At 46.7% G+C, this 21,408-nt stretch overlaps 3 protein-coding genes across 27 annotated transcripts; 1 reads left to right on the top strand and 2 right to left on the bottom strand.

Moving 5' to 3' along the window:
• The first annotated feature begins 8,057 nt into the window (after positions 1-8,057).
• Positions 8,058-10,459, top strand: LOC100280060 (glutathione peroxidase). 2 transcript variants are annotated; one of them, XM_008663606.4, is made up of 6 exons: positions 8,058-8,313; positions 8,647-8,723; positions 8,878-8,939; positions 9,115-9,233; positions 9,525-9,692; positions 10,026-10,459. In XM_008663606.4, the coding sequence occupies exons 1-6, from the start codon at positions 8,266-8,268 to the stop codon at positions 10,038-10,040; spliced, it is 489 nt and encodes a 162-aa protein (XP_008661828.1). In that variant the 5' UTR covers positions 8,058-8,265; the 3' UTR covers positions 10,041-10,459. The 2 variants fall into 2 exon arrangements, with proteins under 2 accessions (XP_008661828.1, NP_001146472.1); NM_001153000.2 differs by lacking the exon at positions 10,026-10,459 and adding an exon at positions 9,788-10,015 and having other exon boundaries at positions 8,141-8,313.
• Positions 10,460-11,664: 1,205 nt separating this feature from the next.
• Positions 11,665-14,503, bottom strand: LOC100280195 (uncharacterized). Of its 2 annotated transcripts, NM_001402116.1 has the most exons (4): positions 14,314-14,503; positions 14,154-14,231; positions 13,717-13,815; positions 11,665-13,407 (listed from the first exon to the last, which is right to left on the bottom strand). In NM_001402116.1, the coding sequence occupies exon 4, from the start codon at positions 12,047-12,049 to the stop codon at positions 11,735-11,737; it is 315 nt and encodes a 104-aa protein (NP_001389045.1). In that variant the 5' UTR covers positions 12,050-13,407; positions 13,717-13,815; positions 14,154-14,231; positions 14,314-14,503; the 3' UTR covers positions 11,665-11,734. The 2 variants fall into 2 exon arrangements, with proteins under 2 accessions (NP_001389045.1, NP_001146599.1); NM_001153127.2 differs by having other exon boundaries at positions 11,665-13,421; positions 13,717-14,231; positions 14,314-14,337.
• LOC103641991 (uncharacterized) lies at positions 12,853-21,100 on the bottom strand. 23 transcript variants are annotated; one of them, XR_004853422.1, is made up of 13 exons: positions 20,799-21,100; positions 20,410-20,481; positions 17,948-18,189; positions 17,396-17,516; positions 17,242-17,316; positions 17,023-17,149; positions 16,139-16,935; positions 15,863-15,984; positions 15,575-15,664; positions 14,310-15,367; positions 13,717-14,231; positions 13,251-13,407; positions 12,853-13,136 (listed from the first exon to the last, which is right to left on the bottom strand). XR_004853422.1 is itself a non-coding variant. In XM_035963525.1 (11 exons), exons 3-11 carry the CDS (start codon positions 20,078-20,080, stop codon positions 15,262-15,264), a joined length of 1,695 nt encoding a protein of 564 aa, XP_035819418.1. In that variant the 5' UTR covers positions 20,081-20,129; positions 20,410-20,481; positions 20,799-21,100; the 3' UTR covers positions 12,853-15,261. The 23 variants fall into 23 exon arrangements, 4 of the variants coding, with proteins under 4 accessions (XP_035819418.1, XP_008663523.1, XP_008663521.1 ...); XR_004853414.1 differs by having other exon boundaries at positions 12,853-13,407; positions 13,717-13,815; positions 14,154-14,231; XR_004853421.1 differs by having other exon boundaries at positions 14,314-15,367.
• Between the last annotated feature and the right edge of the window lie 308 nt (positions 21,101-21,408).

Below are 21,408 nucleotides of genomic sequence, written 5' to 3'. Positions count from 1 at the left end.
ATTCTAAGCAAGTTTGGAATGAAGGATGTCAAGCCCATCAAGACTCCCATGGGAACAAATGGGCATCTCGACCTCAACACGGGAGGTAAGTCCGTGGATCAAAAGGTATACCGGTCGATGATTGGTTCATTGCTTTATTTATGTGCATCTCGACCGGACACTATGCTTTCCGTTTGCATGTGTGCAAGATTTCAAGCCGACCCTAAGGAATCACACCTTACGGCCGTAAAACGAATCTTGAGATATTTGGCTTATACACCTAAGTTTGGGCTTTGGTACCCTCGGGGATCCACATTTTATTTGATTGGTTATTCGGATGCCGATTGGGCGGGGTGTAAGATTAATAGAAAGAGCACATCGGGGACTTGCCAGTTCTTGGGAAGATCCTTGGTGTCTTGGGCTTCAAAGAAGCAAAATTCGGTCGCTCTTTCTACCGCCGAAGCCGAGTATATTGCCGCAGGCCATTGTTGCGCGCAATTGCTTTGGATGAGGCAAACCCTGCGGGACTACGGTTACAAACTAACCAAAGTTCATCTTCTATGTGATAATGAGAGTGCAATCCGCATGGCGGATAATCCCGTTGAGCATAGCCGCACTAAACACATAGCCATTCGGTATCATTTTCTTCGGGATCACCAACAAAAGGGGGATATCGAGATTTCATACATTAACACTAAAGATCAATTAGCCGATATTTTTACCAAGCCACTTGATGAACAATCTTTTACCAGACTTAGGCATGAGCTCAATATTCTTGATTCTAGGAATTTCTTTTGCTGATTTGCACACATAGCACACAAGTATACCTTTGATCATATCTCTTTTATATATGCTATGACTAATGTGTTTTCAAGTGTATTTGAAACCAAGTCATAGGTATATTGAAAGGGAATTGGAGTCTTCGGCGAAGACAAAGGCTTCCACTCCACTCTACTACTCATCCTTCGCCGTCACTCCGAGCATCTCTCCATCTTTGGTATAATCTTTACTCATATGTTTTATTTATGACCAAAGGGGGAGAAAGTACTTCTAAGGGCTTATATCTCACTCAAGGTATCCGCTTTTGGCGATTCATGCCAAAGGGGGAGAAAGTATGAGCCCAAAGCAAAAGGACCGCACCACCGCCCTAATTTTAAAATTTAATGTTTTTCAATTGGAAAATTTCAAATTAGTATCTCTTTGTGTTCTAAAGGGGGAGCAAGTAGTATTTTCAAAACTTGATATCTTAAAACCCTCTTGAACACTAAGAGGAGAATTTATTTGAGGGGGAGTTTTGTTTAGTCAAAGAAAAAGCATTTGGAACAAGGGGAGAAAATTTCAAATCTTGAAAATGCTTTGCAAAAATCTTATTCATTTACCTTTGACTATCTTGCAAAAAGATTTTAAGAAGAATTTACAAAAAGATTTGCAAAAACAAAACATGTGGTGCAAATGTGGTCCAATATGTTAAAAACAAAGAAACAATCCATGCACATCATGTAAGTATTTATATTGGCTCAATTCCAAGCAACCTTTGCACTTACATTATGCAAACTAGTTCAAATTATGCACTTTTTACATTTGCTTTGGTTTGTGTTGGCATCAATCACCAAAAAGGAGGAGATTGAAAGGGAATTAGGCTTACACCTAGTTCCTAAATAATTTTGGTGGTTGAATTGCCCAACACAAATATTGGACTAACTAGTTTGCTCTAGTGTATAAGTTATACAGGTGCAAAAGGTTCACACTTAGCCAATAAAAAGACCAAGTATTGGGTTCAAATAAAGGAGCAAGGGTCAACCGAAGGCACCTCTGGTCTGGCGCACCGGACTGTCCGGTGTGCCACCGGACATGTCCGGTGCACCAGAGGACTCCAACTCCGAACTGCTCACCTTCGGGAAATTCCAGAGGCAACTCCGCTATAATTCACCGGACTGTCCGGTGTACACCGGACATGTCCGGTGCTCCAAGGAAGAGCGGCCTCCGGAACTCGCCAGCCTCGGGAATTCACTTCGGCCCTCCGCTATAATTCACCGGACTGTCCGGTGTACACCGGACTGTCCGGTGTAACAGCGGGGCAACGGCTATTTCGGCGCCAATGGCTACCTGCGACACATTTAATGCGCGCTAGAAGCGCGCAGTCGTCAGGCACGCGGGAGCAGGCGCACCGGACAATCTACAGTTCATGTCCGGTGCGCCACCGGACATCAAGGCGGGCCCAGAGACAGAGCTCCAATGGTCGAATCCCAACGGCTTTGGTGACGTGGCTATCGCACCGGACATGTTCGGTGTGCACCGGACTGTCCGGTGCGCCATCGAACAGATAGCCTCACCAAACGGCTAGTTTGGTGGTTGGGGCTATAAATACCCCCAACCACCCACCATTCATTGTATCCAAGTTTTCAACATCCCAACTACTTACAAGAGCTCTAGCATTCAATTCTAGACACACCAAAGAGATCAAATCCTCTCCACTTCCACACAACGCCCTAGTGATTAGAGAGAGAGATTTGCTTGTGTTCTTTCGAGCTCTTGCGCTTGGATTGCTTTCTTCTTTCTTGATTCTTTCTTGCGATCAAACTCACTTGTAATTGAGGCAAGAGACACCAATCTTGTGGTGGTCCTTGTGGGACTTTGTGTTCCAAGTGATTGAGAAGAGAAAGCTCACTCGGTCCGAGGGACCGTTTGAGAGAGGGTAAGGGTTGAAAGAGACCCGGCCTTTGTGGCCTCCTCAACGGGGAGTAGGTTTGAGAGAACCGAACCTCGGTAAAACAAATCCGCGTGTCTCACTTCATTATTCGCTTGCGATTTGTTTTGCACCCTCTCTCGCGGACTCTATTATATTTCTAACGCTAACTCGGCTTGTAGTTGTGATTATTTTTGAGAACTTCAGTTTTGCCCTATTCACCCCCCCTCTAGGCGACTTTCAGAGATCCTCAAGACCTGAAAGCTGGTAGCTGAACTGCTCTTCTTCATTGATCGCAGCGTTAACATTATTTGGTACAACCTCTGGCACAGGGGGTTGAGCCTGCTCAACAGGCCAAGGGTCCCAGTCATCATCAGCATTGGCAGCAACATTTTCCTCAGCATTGATTCCATCTTCAGGAGGAATATTGAGGTCGAACTGAAAATGGAAGTTGGGCATCGGCTGTCCCATACCAAAAAACTCAATAGGGAGCTGGTGACCATCATGGGGGTAGGGAGGCACGGGGTCCTCATCCTGAGGTTGGGCGCCAAGCATGAACTGTTGCACAATGTCACATTGAACCGTCCAAGAGACACCCTGAAAACCATCAGCCACCGAGAAGACTATGAAATGTGGCACTTCCTGCAAAGAAGTCACCCTTGCTCGGACCAACAGCCTAGTAGCATTGTTAGGATCAGGGTCCCACATGAGAACCCTTCCAAAGGCACCAACCGCATTCTGAATGTGTTCATGAGTCCAGAAATCCATAGGAAAACCAAGCAGAATCAGCCAACATTCGTGATTAAAGGTTAGGGCACGCTGGTTCCAGCCCTCATTGTGACGAATGACAGTAAAAGAAAATCCCAGGGCTTGCTGGGGGCCCAAAGCCACTAAGTTATCTCTGTCAAACGCGAACCTGAATCGCACCAAAGCCTGTCCCAGATGAGAGCGCTGGATGCTCCGGACTTGGACCCGCCGGACTTCCACCAAATACTCACGGATGATATCATCGAAGATATGGAAGTTGACCTCATGCTCCGGTAAAGGGTGAACAAGCACAATGCCCCAATCTTCATGCCCCGAAGGTTGAGGACGAGTAACGGTACGTACCATTATCTCGCGATGATCAACTTGCTGCGCCACGAAGCCATGGGGGAGGAACGGCGTAGGATCAACTCTGCGAAAAGCCATTTCTTTAGCAGCACCAAGAATGCTGGAAGGCGAAGGTGGCGGAGGCCCCACACTCGCAAGGGAGCACAACGACGACGGATTCTTCCAGGGCAGTGGAGCGGAGTGGGGTTTTGTGAACAGTGCAAGTTCCGTGGAAGGCGAAGCGTCGGCACTCGAAAGAACCGCCTGAGAGAACTCACCAAAGTTGTAAAAGAGGGCGGGTGATGGGGCCCACCTGTAAGCGAAAGCAGGGGAGGCCGAAACCATAAGCGCGGAGGAAACCCCCAGGAGGCATTCTCGAACTTATCGGGAAAAGAGTCAACCGGTCGATTACACTTCTAACCCGAGATACCAAATATGTGAGAATTATTTCCAGAGAGAGAAAGATCCCGGGAATGCTGGTCACCCGACGCCGCAGGGACAGAAGAGCCATTAATGCCGGGGGCAGAATCTTGTCCAAAATTCTCCGGGCACTGTTCCAAAATCTTCTTGCGCCTCCAAACCAACATTCGCGGGGCCCATGGGGAAACGCGAGGGGTCTCCAAAGAAGACCGAAATCCTGAGCGAACCATGCGTCCAATCCTGCGATTTGAATAATTTTGAAAATGCGGACGAGCAGCAGCTTCATGATCACGGATAGAACGACGGGGGAAGGAAATCCGATCAAAAACCGAATGCCGCTGCATCTGCATCAATCCTTCGGGAGCACGAACAGACCTCTTTCAATGACCTAAAGGGACCAAATTTGCACCTGACAGAGCTGGTTTACGAGACATAGTAGCAAACGGAGCCGGGGAAGAACGGCGATGAGAAACCAGTTTCCAGAAATTGGATTCCTCCGCAGAATAACGCTGCCACTCAATGAACCAATTAGGGCCGCCAGAATTCCACAGGTGCAAATACGCCTTGAAGACGGAGCAGGAATAGGAGCGTAGCTGATAAACTGCAAAACCAACAACTTTGCAAGAGATCGAAAAGCGGAACACCCGGTCCGCCAGCTGAGAAACTCTGAATAAGCCAGCCTCGCCACCAACAAACGATTGAAGCAGAAGACCCACAGAATCTGGGCACAAACGCATGGAACATCTGCCAAAGGAGACGACTAAAAAGAACTCATGACGATCAAATTTACCCGGAATGGGGTTGATCGGACGGTTAAACTTGTTGAAAATCCAATCCTAAAAGCGGAGACCGTCGGAGAAGACCAAGGACGAAACAGACGAACCCCCCAGGGGGCCCCATGGCCACGAGCAGGGGGCGCGCCAAGTGATGGCGCACCGGAAGACGCCGGGGCGACCAGCGCCACGTTTTCCACCTCTTGTGCCGTGCGTGCTTACCATTACCATTATTATTATTATTATTATTATTATTATTATTATTATTATTATTATTATTATTATTATTATTTATCTATGCATGTATTGCCGAATTGCACGCAGCTACCAACTTGAAAAAAAAAGAAGTTAACGATCTAACCTTGGCGGCCGACGCCCGAGTACCCGACGATCATCTCTGCATGCTGGTCGACGGAAGCCGTGTGGCGACGTGGCTGCACATGATGGGCCGGGGTAGGTGCGAGCGAGATTGAAGAGGGAATCGACAAATTCCGCAAGCGTCCAAGCGCGGCCGGTGACCATGCACGAACAGGTTACGGAGAGGAGAGCTTCCTCCGTCCGCCGCATGCACGGAAGGAGGGAGGAGAGTCCGGCCCGGAGCGGAGGAGCGCGCCATTGCTGGGAGAGAGAATAGTGAACGGCCAGCAGGTAAACACGAGAGGAAACGAACACAGCAGCTTTTGGCTATTTATTATTGTGTATATATACGGACAGGCGAGAGAGAGAGAGTACTGACGGTTTTCTATTGTCGGTTGATTATATTTATTCGCATTCGTAAATAAATAAAAGAACGTCGGTTTTGTCTATGTAATATTGTCGGTTGCAGAGCGAAGTTTAAAATATAGAATGTACTAGAGGATATGATATGAGAGATGTTGGGATTGCCTAAGGTTGGTTCTAATTCAGGGTATTACCCTCCGATGATACCGTGGACGGGCCTACGGTTGGCAGGGCTATCCATCGGTTGATAGGGTCAATATTGATCGTGTTGAGATGTGTGTCCATCGATATTTATGTGCCACTGAGTGACATATAGATACATTTTTTTTTGTGTGTGTGATATATGAAATCAGTGGCACTTAAAGAACGAGTATATTTTTTCAATGGCATACAGAAAATTGACCCGTAAATAATATAGTCTATAATATAAAATGAGATTTTGTATATCATCCTACACACGATATGGTGTCCGCAGCCTAATCCGCTGGCGGCGCGGAGACGCTACCGTCGCCGTCAGCATACCTCCTTGGCGTTCTGCACTGCGCACTGCCCACGGCGGAGCCCGTGCGCGGCTACCGGCCTCTCCGCGTCGTCGGCCACAAGTTATCTACGCGTTTCGTAGGGGCGCGATCGTGTGGCGCGCGGGGGCCGGCAAGCAAAACAACTCTTGGACGAGAGCGCGCGCACAGGGGGGAGACGGGAACCGGAAGGAATAATTACAGTTCGGCTGACGCAGTATCTATCTGCTTCTCTTGGCGGGGGACGAAAGGAAGGACGGCTCGTCGGCGAATTCCCAGGCAGGCTAGGCTAGCTAGTGGCGGACGCGGCCGGCACCGTCGCCGTCTCACTTGATCAGCTCGGACGGTGACGGCGGCCGATCGAGCGGGCAAAGGAGCCGGCCTTTTTTTATCCTCTTCCCGAACGGGGACGACAATGATATATACGTGCCTGCCTACATAGGCTGACATCATCTGAACGATTCGTACACAAGGCATGTGGGGACGGACAGACGAGTAGACGACGCAGGAGAATTTCATGGGCTACCGATCGGATAGTTCACCGATATGCGTGCGTGTGTGTGTGTGTTTTTAAAAAAAAAAACAGTGGAAACATGGCGTGGAGATAATTGGCGCGCGCGCCTAGGTCGTTAATTTGCAATATAGTAACAAGAGGAAGATCGGAACGGCACAAAGTGCGCGCGATCGAAGGAGAGGTAAAATCAGAACTTGGAGGTAAAATCACCTAAACCTTACAACAACAACAATCAGCTCGGTGCACACATATATAGGTGAATTTGTCGATCTTGCGGTAAATTCCAAGAGGTGCAACTTAAACTTAACCTAGACGTGCAAGACACTCGGAAGCTCACCGCTTGACGGCTTGTTCGTTTTACCGCGTGGATTGGCTGGGATCGAGTCATTTTAAATCCATAGAAAGGCAAAGTATATCTCCATCCCACCCAATCCACATGGAATCAAGGCCTGAGGTGGGTGCTATGCTCAATAATAAACCATTTGGCAGCTCAGGACCGGGCTGTCGATTTGTGGAGAACTAAATTTGGGCTGGTTCAAACAACTGTAAAGTTTTGATTCTATAAAAAGCATGACAAATATAACTCCTACCTATAACAAACAGCAACCTTCTCTCAAAAAAAAAAAAACAAACAGCAACCGAAAACAAAATTAACTCCTACTCCTTCCGTTTCTTTTTATTTGTCGCTGGATAGTGTAAAATTGTACTATCCAGCGACAAATAAAAAGAAACGGAGGGAGTACCTATAACTCGTACACAGGCTGATGGGAGCGAAAACATGAAGAAGGCCCAGCCCGTCTCAGCCCAAGCCCGCAGCCAGCGGAAGCAACGTTCCAACCGGCGGCGGTACCCATCGCCAAATAATAATAAAAAAGAATCGCCATCGGAGGATCGACCCTGTTTGTTTCGGCTTCTGACAGCTTCTGGTCACCAAAAGCTGCTGCGGACTGCCAAACGCTCAGCTTTTCAGTCAGCTTCTATAAAATTCGTTGGGGCAAAAACCATCCAAAATCAACATAAACATATAATCGGTTGAGTCGTTGTAATAGTAGGAATCCGTCACTTTCTAGATCCTGAGCCCTATGAACAACTTTATCTTTCTCCACACGTAATCGTAATGATACTCAGATTCTCCCCACAGCCAGATTCTCAACACAGTCAGATTTTTAGAAAAGCTGGTCAAAAAAAAGCTGAACCAAAGTGGCACAACAACCGCAGCCAGGACGGACGGTTGACCAAAGCGCGGCAGGATACCGTCCACGCGGGGCGCCCCACGATGCCGTAGGCGGTAGGCCGGTGGGACCGTTCACACTTCATCCGTCAGACTGTCACGAGGCACGACCTCCGTCGTCCACCCCAACCCACCCTGGGTCCCTGGCCATATAAAACCCTCGCCGGTGCGGTGACGTCTCGTCATCTCGGCCCACAACCTCAGCTAGTCAGCTCCGCCGCTTTTGCTTTCTCTCTCCAGGCTCTCGGCTTCGTCCACAAGCTACAGCCGCGCGCTCCTCCTTGACCCGGCCTGACCCCGCTAGTTCGCCGCCTGCCGTCTGCCGCCCCAGCATGGCCGCCGCGTCGTCCGCCACCTCCGTCCACGACTTCACCGTCAAGGTCAGTCCCTCCCGTCCCCCCTCGGTCGCCCTCTCAACCAAGAACTTCTCTGGGCGTAGATTCCATATATATAGGAGATAGGATGACCCCGTAATATTTCGCATGGAGCGCTTGCTTAGTCAGCGTGCACCGGAGCCGCAAGTTCGAGCCTGCTGTGCTTTTAATCCGGGCTTCCAGTGGTTCCTGATTCGTGCGTGTGAATTTCGCTGTCGATCCGGTTCATTGGCTTGCGAAATGACTGAAATTGCGAACCATTAGCTAGCTGTTCTGCCGAGTTTTTAGAAGAGCAATACATGCCACATCCTCTGATCCTTGCTGTTCGTATGTATGCAGGATTCGAGCGGCAAGGACGTTGACCTCAGCGTCTACAGGGGGAAGGTTCTTCTCATCGTTAACGTCGCATCCCAATGGTATGAGCCATTTGTCCCTCCTTGATATAGAATATTAGTTTTTATCTGTGCTACTTATTTCACCGTCAGAGACATAGACATCTTTTGTTTACGCTGGATAGAAAACATTATTGCTGTACACTGCTAATCGCTGCACTGTTTTCGATTGTTTCAGTGGCTTAACCAACTCCAACTACACTCAGCAGGCCCAGCTCTATGAGAAGTACAAGAACCAAGGCTTGTTCTTGATTCATTGCTCTTGTATATTCTTAGGGTTGTAGTGCTTATCTGGCCTTATGCAATATTGGCTTATCTTTATCCAACTATCGGTTGTTCACCAATTTAAACAATTCCAGTTGTTGGGGATGCTAATTGCTAAGTATAATTGTCAATTTGTGATATATATATGCAGGCTTTGAAATCCTCGCTTTCCCGTGCAACCAGTTTGGTGGGCAGGAGCCTGGTACCAACGAGGAGATTGCCCAGTTTGCCTGCACACGCTTCAAGGCTGACTACCCCATCTTTGACAAGGTAACGGTTTTTCCTCAACCAGAGGTCCAGAGCTATCTCAGTGCAAATATACAGTTATCTAACTTAGCAGGATGATGTGAGGATGATATCACTGATGGTCCTAACTCCTAAGAGCTTGTTTGGTTAGGGGTGGATTGAAAGAAATTGGAGAGGATTAAATCTCCTTCTAGTCAAAATTGAATAGAAGGGGTTTTAATCCCCCTCAACCCCCTCCGATCCCTGTCAAACCGAACAAGGCCTGAGGGTAGAATGGTCAGTTGTGGGGTAGTACTGACCTCTATCTCTTATCAGGTTGATGTCAATGGTAACAATGCTGCGCCCATCTACAAGTTTCTGAAATCTAGCAAGGGTGGCCTTTTCGGCGACAGCATCAAGTGGAACTTTTCCAAGTTCTTGGTTGACAAGGAGGGGCGTGTTGTGGATCGCTATGCTCCAACCACTTCACCTCTGAGCATTGAGGTAAACTGCCAGCGCTGCAATTCACATTTGCTATAAGCGCTTAACTAGTATGCTATTGTCATCGTTATAACGTTTTTTTAATATAATCTCTGTAGAAGGATATCAAGAAGCTGCTTGGGAGCTCTTAAACGATATCTGGCTGCAAAACTGTAGAAAAAACTGTATGAACATTGCTCTGAGAGCTGAAGTATATAACAATCTTGTCTTAATAAAGTAGTTTTAGTATTTGAGAGGTTGCAGTACCTGCTTTATTTCCCTTGCATGCACTCTGTACTTGTACTTGCGACACGATCCGATAGAAATGATATTCCTTTTCCTTGCATCAAACTGCAGGGACCTCGCGATTAGATGCGCCGCTAGACCAACCTCCTTGTCACCGTCCTAGTGCACAGCTCGCCGCCGCTTACTGATGATTCTTGAGCGCCTCCCTATCTTCCGCCTTCTCCTCTAACTCTGGTGAGCGAGAGAGTGGATACGACAGCGTCTTGCTACCACCCATGGGGCCCCCTCGTTGGTGTGTGCTCCCATTCAAGATGAGCATGCCACAGCCGAGCGGCCTCTCAGTGGTGCCCTAGTGGCCTGTTCGTGACATTGCTCCTCTTTGTTTCAGCTTTTTATAGCTTCTGGCCATCAAAATTTGTTGCGGACTGTCAAATACTTAGCTTTTCAGCCAGCTTTTATGAAATTTATTTGGGTAAAAACCATTCAAAATCAACATAAACACATAATCGGTTGAGTTGTTACAATAGTAGAAATCCATCATTTTCTAGATCATGAGCTCTATGGATACCTTTATCTTCCTCTGCACGTAATCCTAATGATACTCAGATTATCTATATAGCTAGATTCTTTTCACAGCCGGATTTTCAGAGAAACTGGTCAGAAAAAAGCTGAACCAAATAGACCCGTTATGTGCTAGGCCAACGACCATGCCACCTCCCTCCTTAGTCGACGACGAGCATATAAGATCTTACCCCTTTCATATTTCTCTTTGTGTGTTCATGATAGTGAGGGTTCTTTCTCCCTCACCTTCTGCTTGCTTTCTAGTGGATGAATTCAAGGCTTTAGGGGAATTTGCTAGGATTTATCCCTAAACCATAGGTTTAGACATATTTAAATTTAGGGTGTGTTTGGCATGGCTCTGCTCCACCCCAGAGCAGCTCTACTCTAAAACTCTGGGTGGAGCAGCTCTGCTCCAGAGTTTAGATTGTTTCTCATAACCAGTGGCAATGGCGGGTAAATAACTCAAAACTCCATGACTAGGTTGCTTTTTTGGAGTTTTCAGAGCAGCAAAAGAGGTACTCCAAAAAATTGTACTGCAGCTCCAAAAACTCCATAGAGTTTACAACTCTGGAGTTAGGGTGTTTGGCATGCTTTGGCCAGCTCCTCCTTGGAGTTTTGCTCTGGAGCCATGCCAAACAGGCCCTTAAGGTCTAAGCAACTAGATACATAGAAATTCATAGATATAGCTTCGAAATTTGACGACGACACTACTAAACGATGTAACTTCACTTCGAGGCATTGAGTTAGGGCACCGATCTTTTCTTTTTGTAGCTGCTCGAGTAGTGTACGAAAAGGAGAGTTTGACTCGGTACTGAGTGATATATGTTGCGTGCATCAGACAACCTCAAATAGTTCCATCACTCTGCGCCCCCTCACCGAATAGGGTGTACTAACGTGCCTTGAATTGCTCCAACCGCTCCCCCTCCCTCCCCCACTCACAAAGGGGAGCTCTAATCACACGGGGGAGCTCAAATAGTTCCACACATGGATATTGATAATAAAAAAAAGTACATCAGCAATGAGCTCCAAATGGTTCAGGGGAATGGAAAATTTCCATTGCAGCTCCGTAATAGTCAACATAGATAATAGTCACTGCAGGATTCATCTTGAGCGGTTTGTCTAGCTCCTCCAAGAAAAGCTTGTTGTAGTACTTTGAAAATTCGTTCATCCACATGAGGCAGTCTGTTTTCGGCTCATAATCTTCTTTGTCATCACTCTTGAATTTCAACATGTATTTTGGAACACACCCAGTTGGGAGGTTAACCCCCAGGAACTACCAGAGTCTTGGCTCCTAGCCTAATCAATTCCTGCAAACTCCAATCAGTTACATTACTATCTATATAATATGTCAGCTCAGCAGCAGCAACAACATATAAAATGACGTAGACATTCACGGTGTTTGTTGAAGAAACTTTGACAATGACACTTGGTGTGAATGAGCAAATCTTTTCAATCGGCACTTTGGAGACGAGAGGTAGGTTGTAGTCATTGCCCCCAATTTCTCCGACCATGAAGAGGGACTCGATCATTATGTCTGAGCAACATGTGCCATAAACAGAGTTCTGAATTACCATGTAAAATTACAACAAAAAATGTTTAAAGAAGTGACAGAACTACAACATTTCTAGTGGTTAGGCATTGTTAGTCCCATCAAGTTACTGTTATATTGATTTTAGCATGTGTCGTCCCATGTGATCAGTACAACGATGTTTGGTTTAACCTGTCATTAGCAAATTGATAAGTGTAGGCACTATCTGCTTATATTAGTGAACCATGAAAAACTAACTCAAAGAGTATTCATGAATATATGGACTTGAATGTTGTTCTTTCACCATTTTTGTTATCATTGAGGAAACAATATGCATGTGAGGTGTCAACCTAGAAATCATTTTCTATAAAGAAGAACTTCTTTTCGACATGAAAATATATGCAGAAAGTTGGTAGGTTGCACAAGCAGTATAGTTCTAAAAAATGTGAAGTGCAAGCTTAGATCACATACAAGTATCTTAGTTAATGTCAAATGATGACCTAAATGCTCAGCACTGCACCCAAATTGGTTGCCAACCTCCCATAACCCTGCCTTGTGGCAGATACTGTACAATGATTTTCTTTTAGGACATTTAAATTGACCTTCTTCTACTTCACCAAAAGGAAAATGTAACAGAATTTTGCATTAACACAAGAAAATATAGTGAATGTTAAGTTATTTAACACCTAACTACAAAAAATTACACTTACACCTTCACTGGATTCAGTTTAACATAGAAAGGTGAGGGCTGACCTAAGTACCAGCATGGCAGCATAATCCAGCAGCTATCATGTATTTTGAACTTGAAACAGAAAATCAGAAATCTTGGTCTTAGATGAACCACATCACCTTCAATCCCCAATTAAGTGGTGTTGCATTGCCGTCAACAAAACTTTATCTGACAGCTAAACTCAATATGGTACAAGATACACTTCCTACAAAACTTCATGGAAAATACCAGCTGAATCTCAATCTCCCTATAAAACATATAAGTTGATTTCAACACATTGTTGTCGTGATCAGGCAATCCAAGCATTAATGAAAAATCTAGATCTTGTTGGGAGCTATGACTTCATCTTGGACTCTAGATGAGTTTAGCCTCAAGATGTTTCAGCAGAATCCTGCATTCCCTGCTAAAAAAATTCATATATAGTGACTCCACTGTAACTCAACTTTGTATGATCTTTCTAGATCAATTAGGCTAGTAAGAAACAAGGGCTCTGATAATGACATGTAGGGCCTGGTACCAGAAGTCATGAACCCAGATAGTTATTTTTGGTAAACTTTTGACTTTAGGGGCATGACTTGCTCTTGTCAAGCCATCCAAGTCCCCTAGAAAGCAGGTTGATTCTCTTGTTGACGTATCTTGGTTTGGTTCTTGATTTATCTTCCCAAGAACATGGTCTGCACGAGGTGAACTGAATTACAGAAGGTTACAAGTAAATGAAGTATTGTAGTATCAAATTAGATTTCAATCTTATTAAATTAAAAGTAGGAATACCGAGAAAATGTTAACAGGGCACATGAAAAAATAATTGGAGAGGAAAAGAAACCAACTCAAGGAATAGTTAGTGGGACACATGAAAAGTAGTCATGCCGCGGTTGAAGTAATAGACTTCGAATAATATCTCGTAAGTGATCTAGATGCTTGGAAAGTGGAAGTAAAATGTAGCCAAAAGAATAACTTGAAGCGAAAGATTGGTTGTCTTTAACCTGTCCAGCCTGGTATTGCTTTGTAGCTTCCAGCATTGTTTTTGCCATTACATCTCTCTTCTCCATTTGTGAAAGTGCTGCCACTGTTGCTTCATACTCCTGCATATAAAAGGTACGAAAAATAGGCGCCTGCCTTCTTAGACATAAGAAACTGTGTTGACCAATGTATCTTGAGGCATGTATTGTTCGTGGTCAGCACTTTCACAATAGATATGAACCCAGTTAACAACTTAGCATAGGGAACATATTGTAAATCTATCTATGAAATAGATATGTTTCTTTATCTTGTTTAAGAGAACTTTTGTGTTGAAAAAAAATCTTATTCTTATTGCATTCTTATTTATAGTGAGCGTAGGTCATGCGCTAGCAGCATCAAGGCTATGTTAGCTTAGGTAGTAGCAGCAGCAAGAAATGGCTAGAGGAGCAGCGGGAGGTACTGTCGAGTGAGGGAGTTTGTTGCAGCTTGAATCGAGCATCGCGATATTCCACGCTCCTCGCCTCACCGACTGGGGCAGCTGTGAAGAATTAGAAATCATCAATTAAATTCACTTGTAGGCTATAAACATAAATCTTCAATCAAGATGACGACGAACTGACGCAAAGGCGAAGGAGAGAGCGACGAGAGGGAGGAAGAAGAGAGATGGGTGGAGAACTCGTCGTCAAGGAGAGGGGCTCGGGCACGGCTTTGGCGGCCAGATCAGATCAGAGGCGACCCGCGTTCACAACTAAATTTGATGAAGGATTCGGATCCGGGAACACACGTCGGCAGGAGGTGGGCGAGGATGCCGTGGATCGCAGGGAGACGCCAAACTCCATGGGGTTTTAATAAGAGACTTGCTCTAGTGGCATATCGACACGACTGCCATCCTAGGTCTGTCTTCAATTTTTCATAGCGGCCAATCAGCAGCCAAAACCTGCAAAATAATAATGTTGTCTACGAAAGGTGCAGCATCCCCTTTCCCGCTTCCTTCGATTGGCTCCCGGCCAGAAGCGCATCTCTGTGGACCGTGGTGCAGTGATCGCCTGACAAAGCTCAAAATCATATCCGAAAATTCGAACATCGTTTATTACAACACTATTACACCCGAAAAAGATATACAAGAGGGGCACTTGTATTACGCATCCTTATATAGGCTTGACTGAAAGAATCAGTATATCATATGAAGAAACAATCTGGTGAGGCGCTGCAACAATGGAAACCTTCTGCTATCCAAACAATCTGACGAGAACTTAAATATAGTCCATGTCAGCTTCGAGAACTAAACCACTACAACTACAGTCTGCTGTTACACGTGCCCAGTGTTGGTCACCTGTCGTTTTCCCTTGATTTGCCTCCAGATAATCATCGTGGTAAGGGTAAACAGGACTGCAAGAGAAGTGCCTGTCTGATCCGCCATGGGGCTTCGTATTCAGGCAATCAGGCCTGCCAGATACTCCTGCGTTCTTTTTTATTTGTCACGGTTTAGTTCAAAAATGAACCAGCGGACGACAAATATTCGAGAACGAAGGTAGTATATTATAACATCCAAATAGGAGTGTATTCGACTATCGGCCTCGTGCCATCTTTCGCCTCTTTCTCTCCTGCTCGCGTCTCTCTTCTTCCTCAATCAAGCGAAGTTGTTCTTCATCCTCCTGCCTAGCAATCCTCGCGCTGAAAGAAACCAATACCAAATGTGAAAAACACAGAATGCTAAGTATCCACATGCATCCAACGTGTACTGCCAGCTTTTGAACCATGGATAAACATAGCACAGGAACTTGACCCTAGCAAACAATTGAATGGTACGTACGGTAGAGTACAAAATTCAAATGTTTCATTTGATACTAAAAAAGTTATCTTGATCGTCTGTGCAAATACCTCCTTTTCTCTTCCATTTCTATAGTAGCAAAATCGGCTTCCATGTCACTGACATCTTCATCTCTGCCTGCATATCTACTAGGATCATACCTGCAAAGTATGCCAAAATTAGAATCCAAATATCTATAAGCAACATCTTCAAAAAGCCACTGCGATCAAGCAATGCTTGGTTTGCTCAGCTTGAGAACCATGTTACTAAAACATGCTAACTTATATAAAGGCTGATGCTCACAGACACTGACCAAAGTCCAAAACAGAAAGGATAGAGTAAGCTTGTCTAGACAATACCCAAACATATTTCTGATCATTGCTAAGGGGTCTTCATCATCTTCATCAAATCTTCTTTTTGCCACTTGCTTCCTTTTTGCATGATCATCACGAATTCCATTGGAAGAGACTGGCCGTGATGGCTACAAGCACAAATAAAGAGACAATAATGGAACAAATGAAACATCAGCAAGCCTAGCCAAACAAAGTCAACCCATATACAGGAAATATGTGTGGCAAATAACTCCAGGCAAAATGGTAGACAGCAGAAAGGTGGTACTTTCTGCTAAGTATTACCATGGACTTGGAAGGAGGCCGAATCTGCCTTTCAGCTTGTTTGACTCTGTCACTTGCATGTACTCTTCTTTGCTCCGGATATTGACCCTGTGAAGAAAGAGGCCTTTGTCCTTGTAAAGCCTGAGACCTGTTACTTAATGACTGTGGTCTGTGTGCTTGTGAGGATTGCGATTTCTGAATATGTGAGGACTGCTGTGGCCTTCGATTCTGCAAGGACTGTTGAGTCCTTTGACTCTGCAAAGACTGTTGTGGCTTCTGACCCTGTGTCATTTGTTGTGGCCTCCGACTCTGCAATGACTGCTGCGTCCTATGCTGCATGGATTGATGTGGCGTCTGACCATGGGAAGAATGCTGTGGTCTCTGACCAGCTGACTGCATCCTCTGACTTTGCGAGGATTTTGGTCTGTCAATCTCTAAGGGATGGTGCTTTGAGGCTACACTGCTCTTCCTCAGAGTTGCATCATTCGAATCCTTGGACGGTTGCTTATTAGCAATGGGACCCCTGCTTGGATGCTTTTGGATTGTGGTTTTGCTAGTACTTGCCTGGTTGGATCCATTTCTTGCAATACTATGCATCCTCTCATTGTCACGTGAAACAACCCTTTCATACATCCTCTCATTGTCACGTGAAACAACCCTTTCTGTATTCGAGAAATCCTCCCTTCTCATGGAATTTACCTTACCTTCAGCATGCCTTTGAGTTGACATTGTGTTCTTAGGTCCATATCCATTTGACAAGCGTGCAGGTTGACTTGTTGGTGCCTTCCTCTTTACTGTTGATTGTGTCACCTCACGATCTTCATTGTACAGAAATAAACAGTTAGCAATTCCAATTTGAAGACAGAGGGAAGACCTTGTTTAATAGAATTACAGTTCCAACTCACCAGCCCTTTGAGTCAAGGAAGATCTAGCAGCAGGTTTCTCCTTTGGAGAGGATGACAGGTCAGCATCATCCGAGAGTAGAAATGAATAATCCCGGTTATCCTTAAGTGCCTCAGCCTTCTTCTTTACCTGAAAATTGCAACTGCGATGTTGTGAATACATTATTTTAAGTTCGTTGTACCGAACATGCAAAAGAATGCAGTGAATAAAATTATTTATACCTGATTAACAATCTTTTGTTTATGCTGATGTCCATTTACTCTACTTTGCACTTTAGAGGACGATGGAATATCCTTCTGGTAAAAGCAAAAAACAACATAATTATTTAATGTTGGTTTAATGCTAATCAAGATTAGCATACTGGTGCAGTATTACATGTACTCCAGAAGGCCTTGGCTCCCTTGCAACCGTGCTATGCAGTTCTTTCAATGATTTTCTTTCTTCTATCACTCGACGAGAAATCACCGGCTTGGATGGCCCAAAAAAAGAGCCAAATCTAGCAGGAAAAATAAGTCAAACACATCGAAGAACACTCTATACAACAGTAAGGTATGAAATGCAGAAGAAATATCAACTGCAAAAAGTGTAGAAGTACTGCCAGACTATTTTGTTGGAAAAGAAAAGATCACTTATTCATCAAATACTGATTGTCCTTTATTTGAAAGAAATTTGGTTTACCAACATCACAACCACACTTAAAAACAAACAAATATAATGGTGAAATAAATCTTCCAAGCAGCATACATTCCAGAAGTGTATAATGATCAACACGCTATGAAAACTTTAGTTCCACAATAGGAGACATTTTCAAAGGCGAGAAGTAATCTCCCATAGGTCCTATTATTTCTCAATGGAATGAGCTCGAAGAGAAATCTTTTTAGAAAGACAGAAAATGCTGCTGAGAATCAGTATGTCAAACATGCTTACTTGTCCCTGGCTTGAGGTATTTGTGAAGAAGATGATCGACCAGCTGTGCAGGCAGCAGCAGCCTTTGCCTTTCGCCTAATCTGCTCTTTTAATCTTTCTCTCAATTCAAGGATCTCCTTTTGTCCCTCTGTAGGCTCTTCCTCCTCAGCATACCCATCCCCAGCACCCGAACCTTCCTCCTCATACTCATCTTGATCATAGTACTCATCTCCGTACTCATCTTCCACTTCCTGGTGGTAACCCTAAACAATAGTAGTTGTCATCGACCAAGACAAACATGCATTGCTTTTTTCATGATAGTAAATAATAAAGTTCCCTCTGTTTTATTACACTTATTTTTTTGAATAAAACACTGTCCCAGTCCTTAAACTTGAGTCAATTCGCCAATCCGGTCCATTAACTAATAAAAGTAATTCTATTAAGGGTGTAATCACTATTCAGGTTTCTGTTACGCCCTAATGAACCGAAACTGACCCAGTTGAACCACTTAGGTACATATCCGATGCAGAATCCATAGCTCGTGGCCATGGCGAAGCGGCTGGGCAGGGCAATGATGCAGGACCCCGCCATGTCCACCATGCTCGGGGGCCTCACCAACCTAGCACACAAGGAGCAACTGGAGGCCCACGTAGAGGACCTTTCCCTTCTTCCTTAAGCCGACACAGAGGAGGGTAAAGCTCAGTCAACCAGCACAGCTTCACATGGGATGCCGATGATGTGGGGTCCGCGGTGCCCACCGACGACAGGTTGGCTGTCAGGAATGTCCCCCACAATGGGGAGTCGATGTGGTCTGTTTTCCCCCGACGGCGGGGCTCAAGGCTCGGGAACGCAGATGACGACAGAGTGATCAGAGCACGGCAGCAAGGTCGGGCCCAGCGGTGTAGGCAAAGCCAAACAACAAGATGGGCGCTATAGCGGCACAACGACATGGCGAGTTCCATGGTGGAGGTCTCGATGCTGGAGGCAAGAGGTCCTGCCACAGTGAGGCTAGCCGGCGGCAAGGACCTCTTGCTAGGAGGGTCTTCTGGGTGATGGCGGAGGACAAGAAATGGTGCACCATAACGATGGCGTCGAGGTGGACATCACACACACGTTGATCCGAGAGGGGGTGGCGCGAAGCAGAGGAATCACGAGCGGCAGCGCGGTGTGGCAGAGATTGGTAGCACAAGCATGGCGGCTACTTGAGGCAGCGATAGTGGACTAGAGCTGGCGAGGAGGACGGATGGTGGTCGGGCGAAACCCGATGCGAGTGTTAGGGGAGCGGGGGAGGCAACCAGGTGATGAGCTTGGCCGAGCGGTGACAATGTAGGCCCAGCAGCTAGAGCACACACGCACGTGCGAGAGCGAGCGAGTGAGGAGTGGGGCGGAGAGCGCGGGATAGGTGAGTCAGGGTCATGTGTGGTCGTGTCGTGGCGGTCGGCGGGGACGCCACGCGCTGTGTGTGAGCGCGCGTTCTGCGCCCAGTGTGGCGTGGCGACATGGGAGGAAGGTGGGAGAAGGGTGACATGGTCCAACAAACCACGACGACTAACTCAGAACACGGAAAAAAGACTGCGTAGGGAGCGGTTCAAGTGTCGAGACATAGACCAAAGAACAAGCAAGTGATCATTGTCGCCTTGTCGACATTCGCTCGAAGCTGCATCGGTCGATCGACCTTCCCCCTCCCTCGCGTCTAGGCCGGGCCACGATGTCCACCATGCTCAGGGGCCTCACCAAACTGGCGCACAGTGACAAAGCATGCTGGCCAACGCTCGTGGTTGTAGAGGCCACGCTTCCCGTCAGCCACGACCACGCCATCCCCCAACCCTGCACATGGGTCCGCGCCATGGGGAGCACGAGGGAGTCCACCTTCCTGGACATCTGGGGCTTGACAAGGGAGCAAGCAAGGGGTCGACAGCGCACCAGCAGCTGCACCATCACCAGGAGCTCCTTCGCGCCCTGCACGCTGATGTCAACACCCTCAACACTGCAGATCAGCAGCAAGTGGGGAGCTCTACGGCACGCTCGACTGGGACGTCTTGTTGAGCTCGTCAGACGGAGCGCTCCATGGCGAGCTTTAACTTCGACAGCGGCGCTCCATTCTACAACTCTTACCGAGACCAAGATCAAGCTCTCTACCTCGCTCTCCGTCATTAGCAACTAGCGCAGGCTCCCTTCCCTTCTGCGGTCTGTCCACAGCAACCTGTTAGGACGTAATATAGACCCAAACAAAGATTGGATCTTAAGAGACATACTTTATTAGTTAATGGACCGGATTGACACATTGACTCAAGTTTAAGGACCAGAATTGCATTTTACTCATTATTTTTGCACATTTGAGCAAATAAAAAAATGAAGTTACCATAACCTTCTTACTATCTAAGTTTTCATCCATTTAAAATTTGATTTGTGGCCTTTAAAAACTTTAATGGTCATACTTGGTCGAAATTAAACGGAATTTAAGTGCACAAAGCAAAGCTTACATTGGTCTCGTACACGTAGCCCCGCATTATCGACAGGATCCCGACTTATCAGTCTCAAATTCCCCGAATACCCTGAATCAGAGCAAGAAAACTTCCATAAGTTTACACAGGCCGCCATTAATTTTTCAGACAATGCCCACGTCGAACCAACCAAGCCTACAATCGGGACCAAATACACATCGAACCAGGATCGGTTGACCCTAAAATTCCTTGGCGAAGACGCTCAATTCATGGGGCAGGCACATAATTGCTCAAAATCCGCCCCAGACGCGACACAAGGATGGCAAATCTAGGGTTTGGACGAAGAATACGGGGCGACTCTGGGACGCCGCCACGGGAAAGCAACCATAGAAACAAGGCGGATTCGCACCACCGGTCGGTGGACTCACCTCGGGGACCGGAGACGCCTCGTTCCGCCGCGGTGGCGGGGATCCGAATCGGACGACGAGCTGTCGCGCGATGCGACTGGAACAGAAATCGCCGAGGGGGGCGGACCGAGCCTGCTGCGGCCGAGGCGGCGGCTACGCCCGCGCCCGGGTAGCCATGGGGCGGAGGCAATCAAGGCTTGGTCGCCGGTCGCTGCGGGAAACGTCCTCCGGGGCGTCGCCGCCGGGGCGGGCGCGTCGTGGGGCGGGAGGCTTTTGGCTCTCGTTCGGTGGCAAGGGGAGCACAGGGGCCAGGGCCCAGGGAGGAGGCAGGGGTTGAGGCGGGCGCACAGTTAAATAGGCGCGTTTCGCCTGCGCCGGTTAAAATGCCTGACGTGGACCTGCCTCAGAGGCGTGAGATGTCTGTGGAACCTCCGCACGGCGCATGGGCTAGGCTTTTCTTGTTTTGGCAGGTGCTGCGAGGGCCCAATCGCGAGTTGGGACGCTGCAGGCCCGTTTCCATGCCCCAAAAGCGTTGCTTCCGTCAACAACGGAGCACGCTCCGACAAGAATGGAAGACACAGAAGCGGGGCCTTGGTGGCTTGGTCCCCTACGCCCTTGTTCTGACTAGAAA

Source organism: Zea mays, chromosome 10 (genome assembly GCF_902167145.1).
Source record: "Zea mays cultivar B73 chromosome 10, Zm-B73-REFERENCE-NAM-5.0, whole genome shotgun sequence".
In the NCBI taxonomy this organism is placed as follows: Eukaryota; Viridiplantae; Streptophyta; class Magnoliopsida; order Poales; family Poaceae; genus Zea; species Zea mays.
This window is presented reverse-complemented; position numbering and strand designations above follow the sequence as displayed.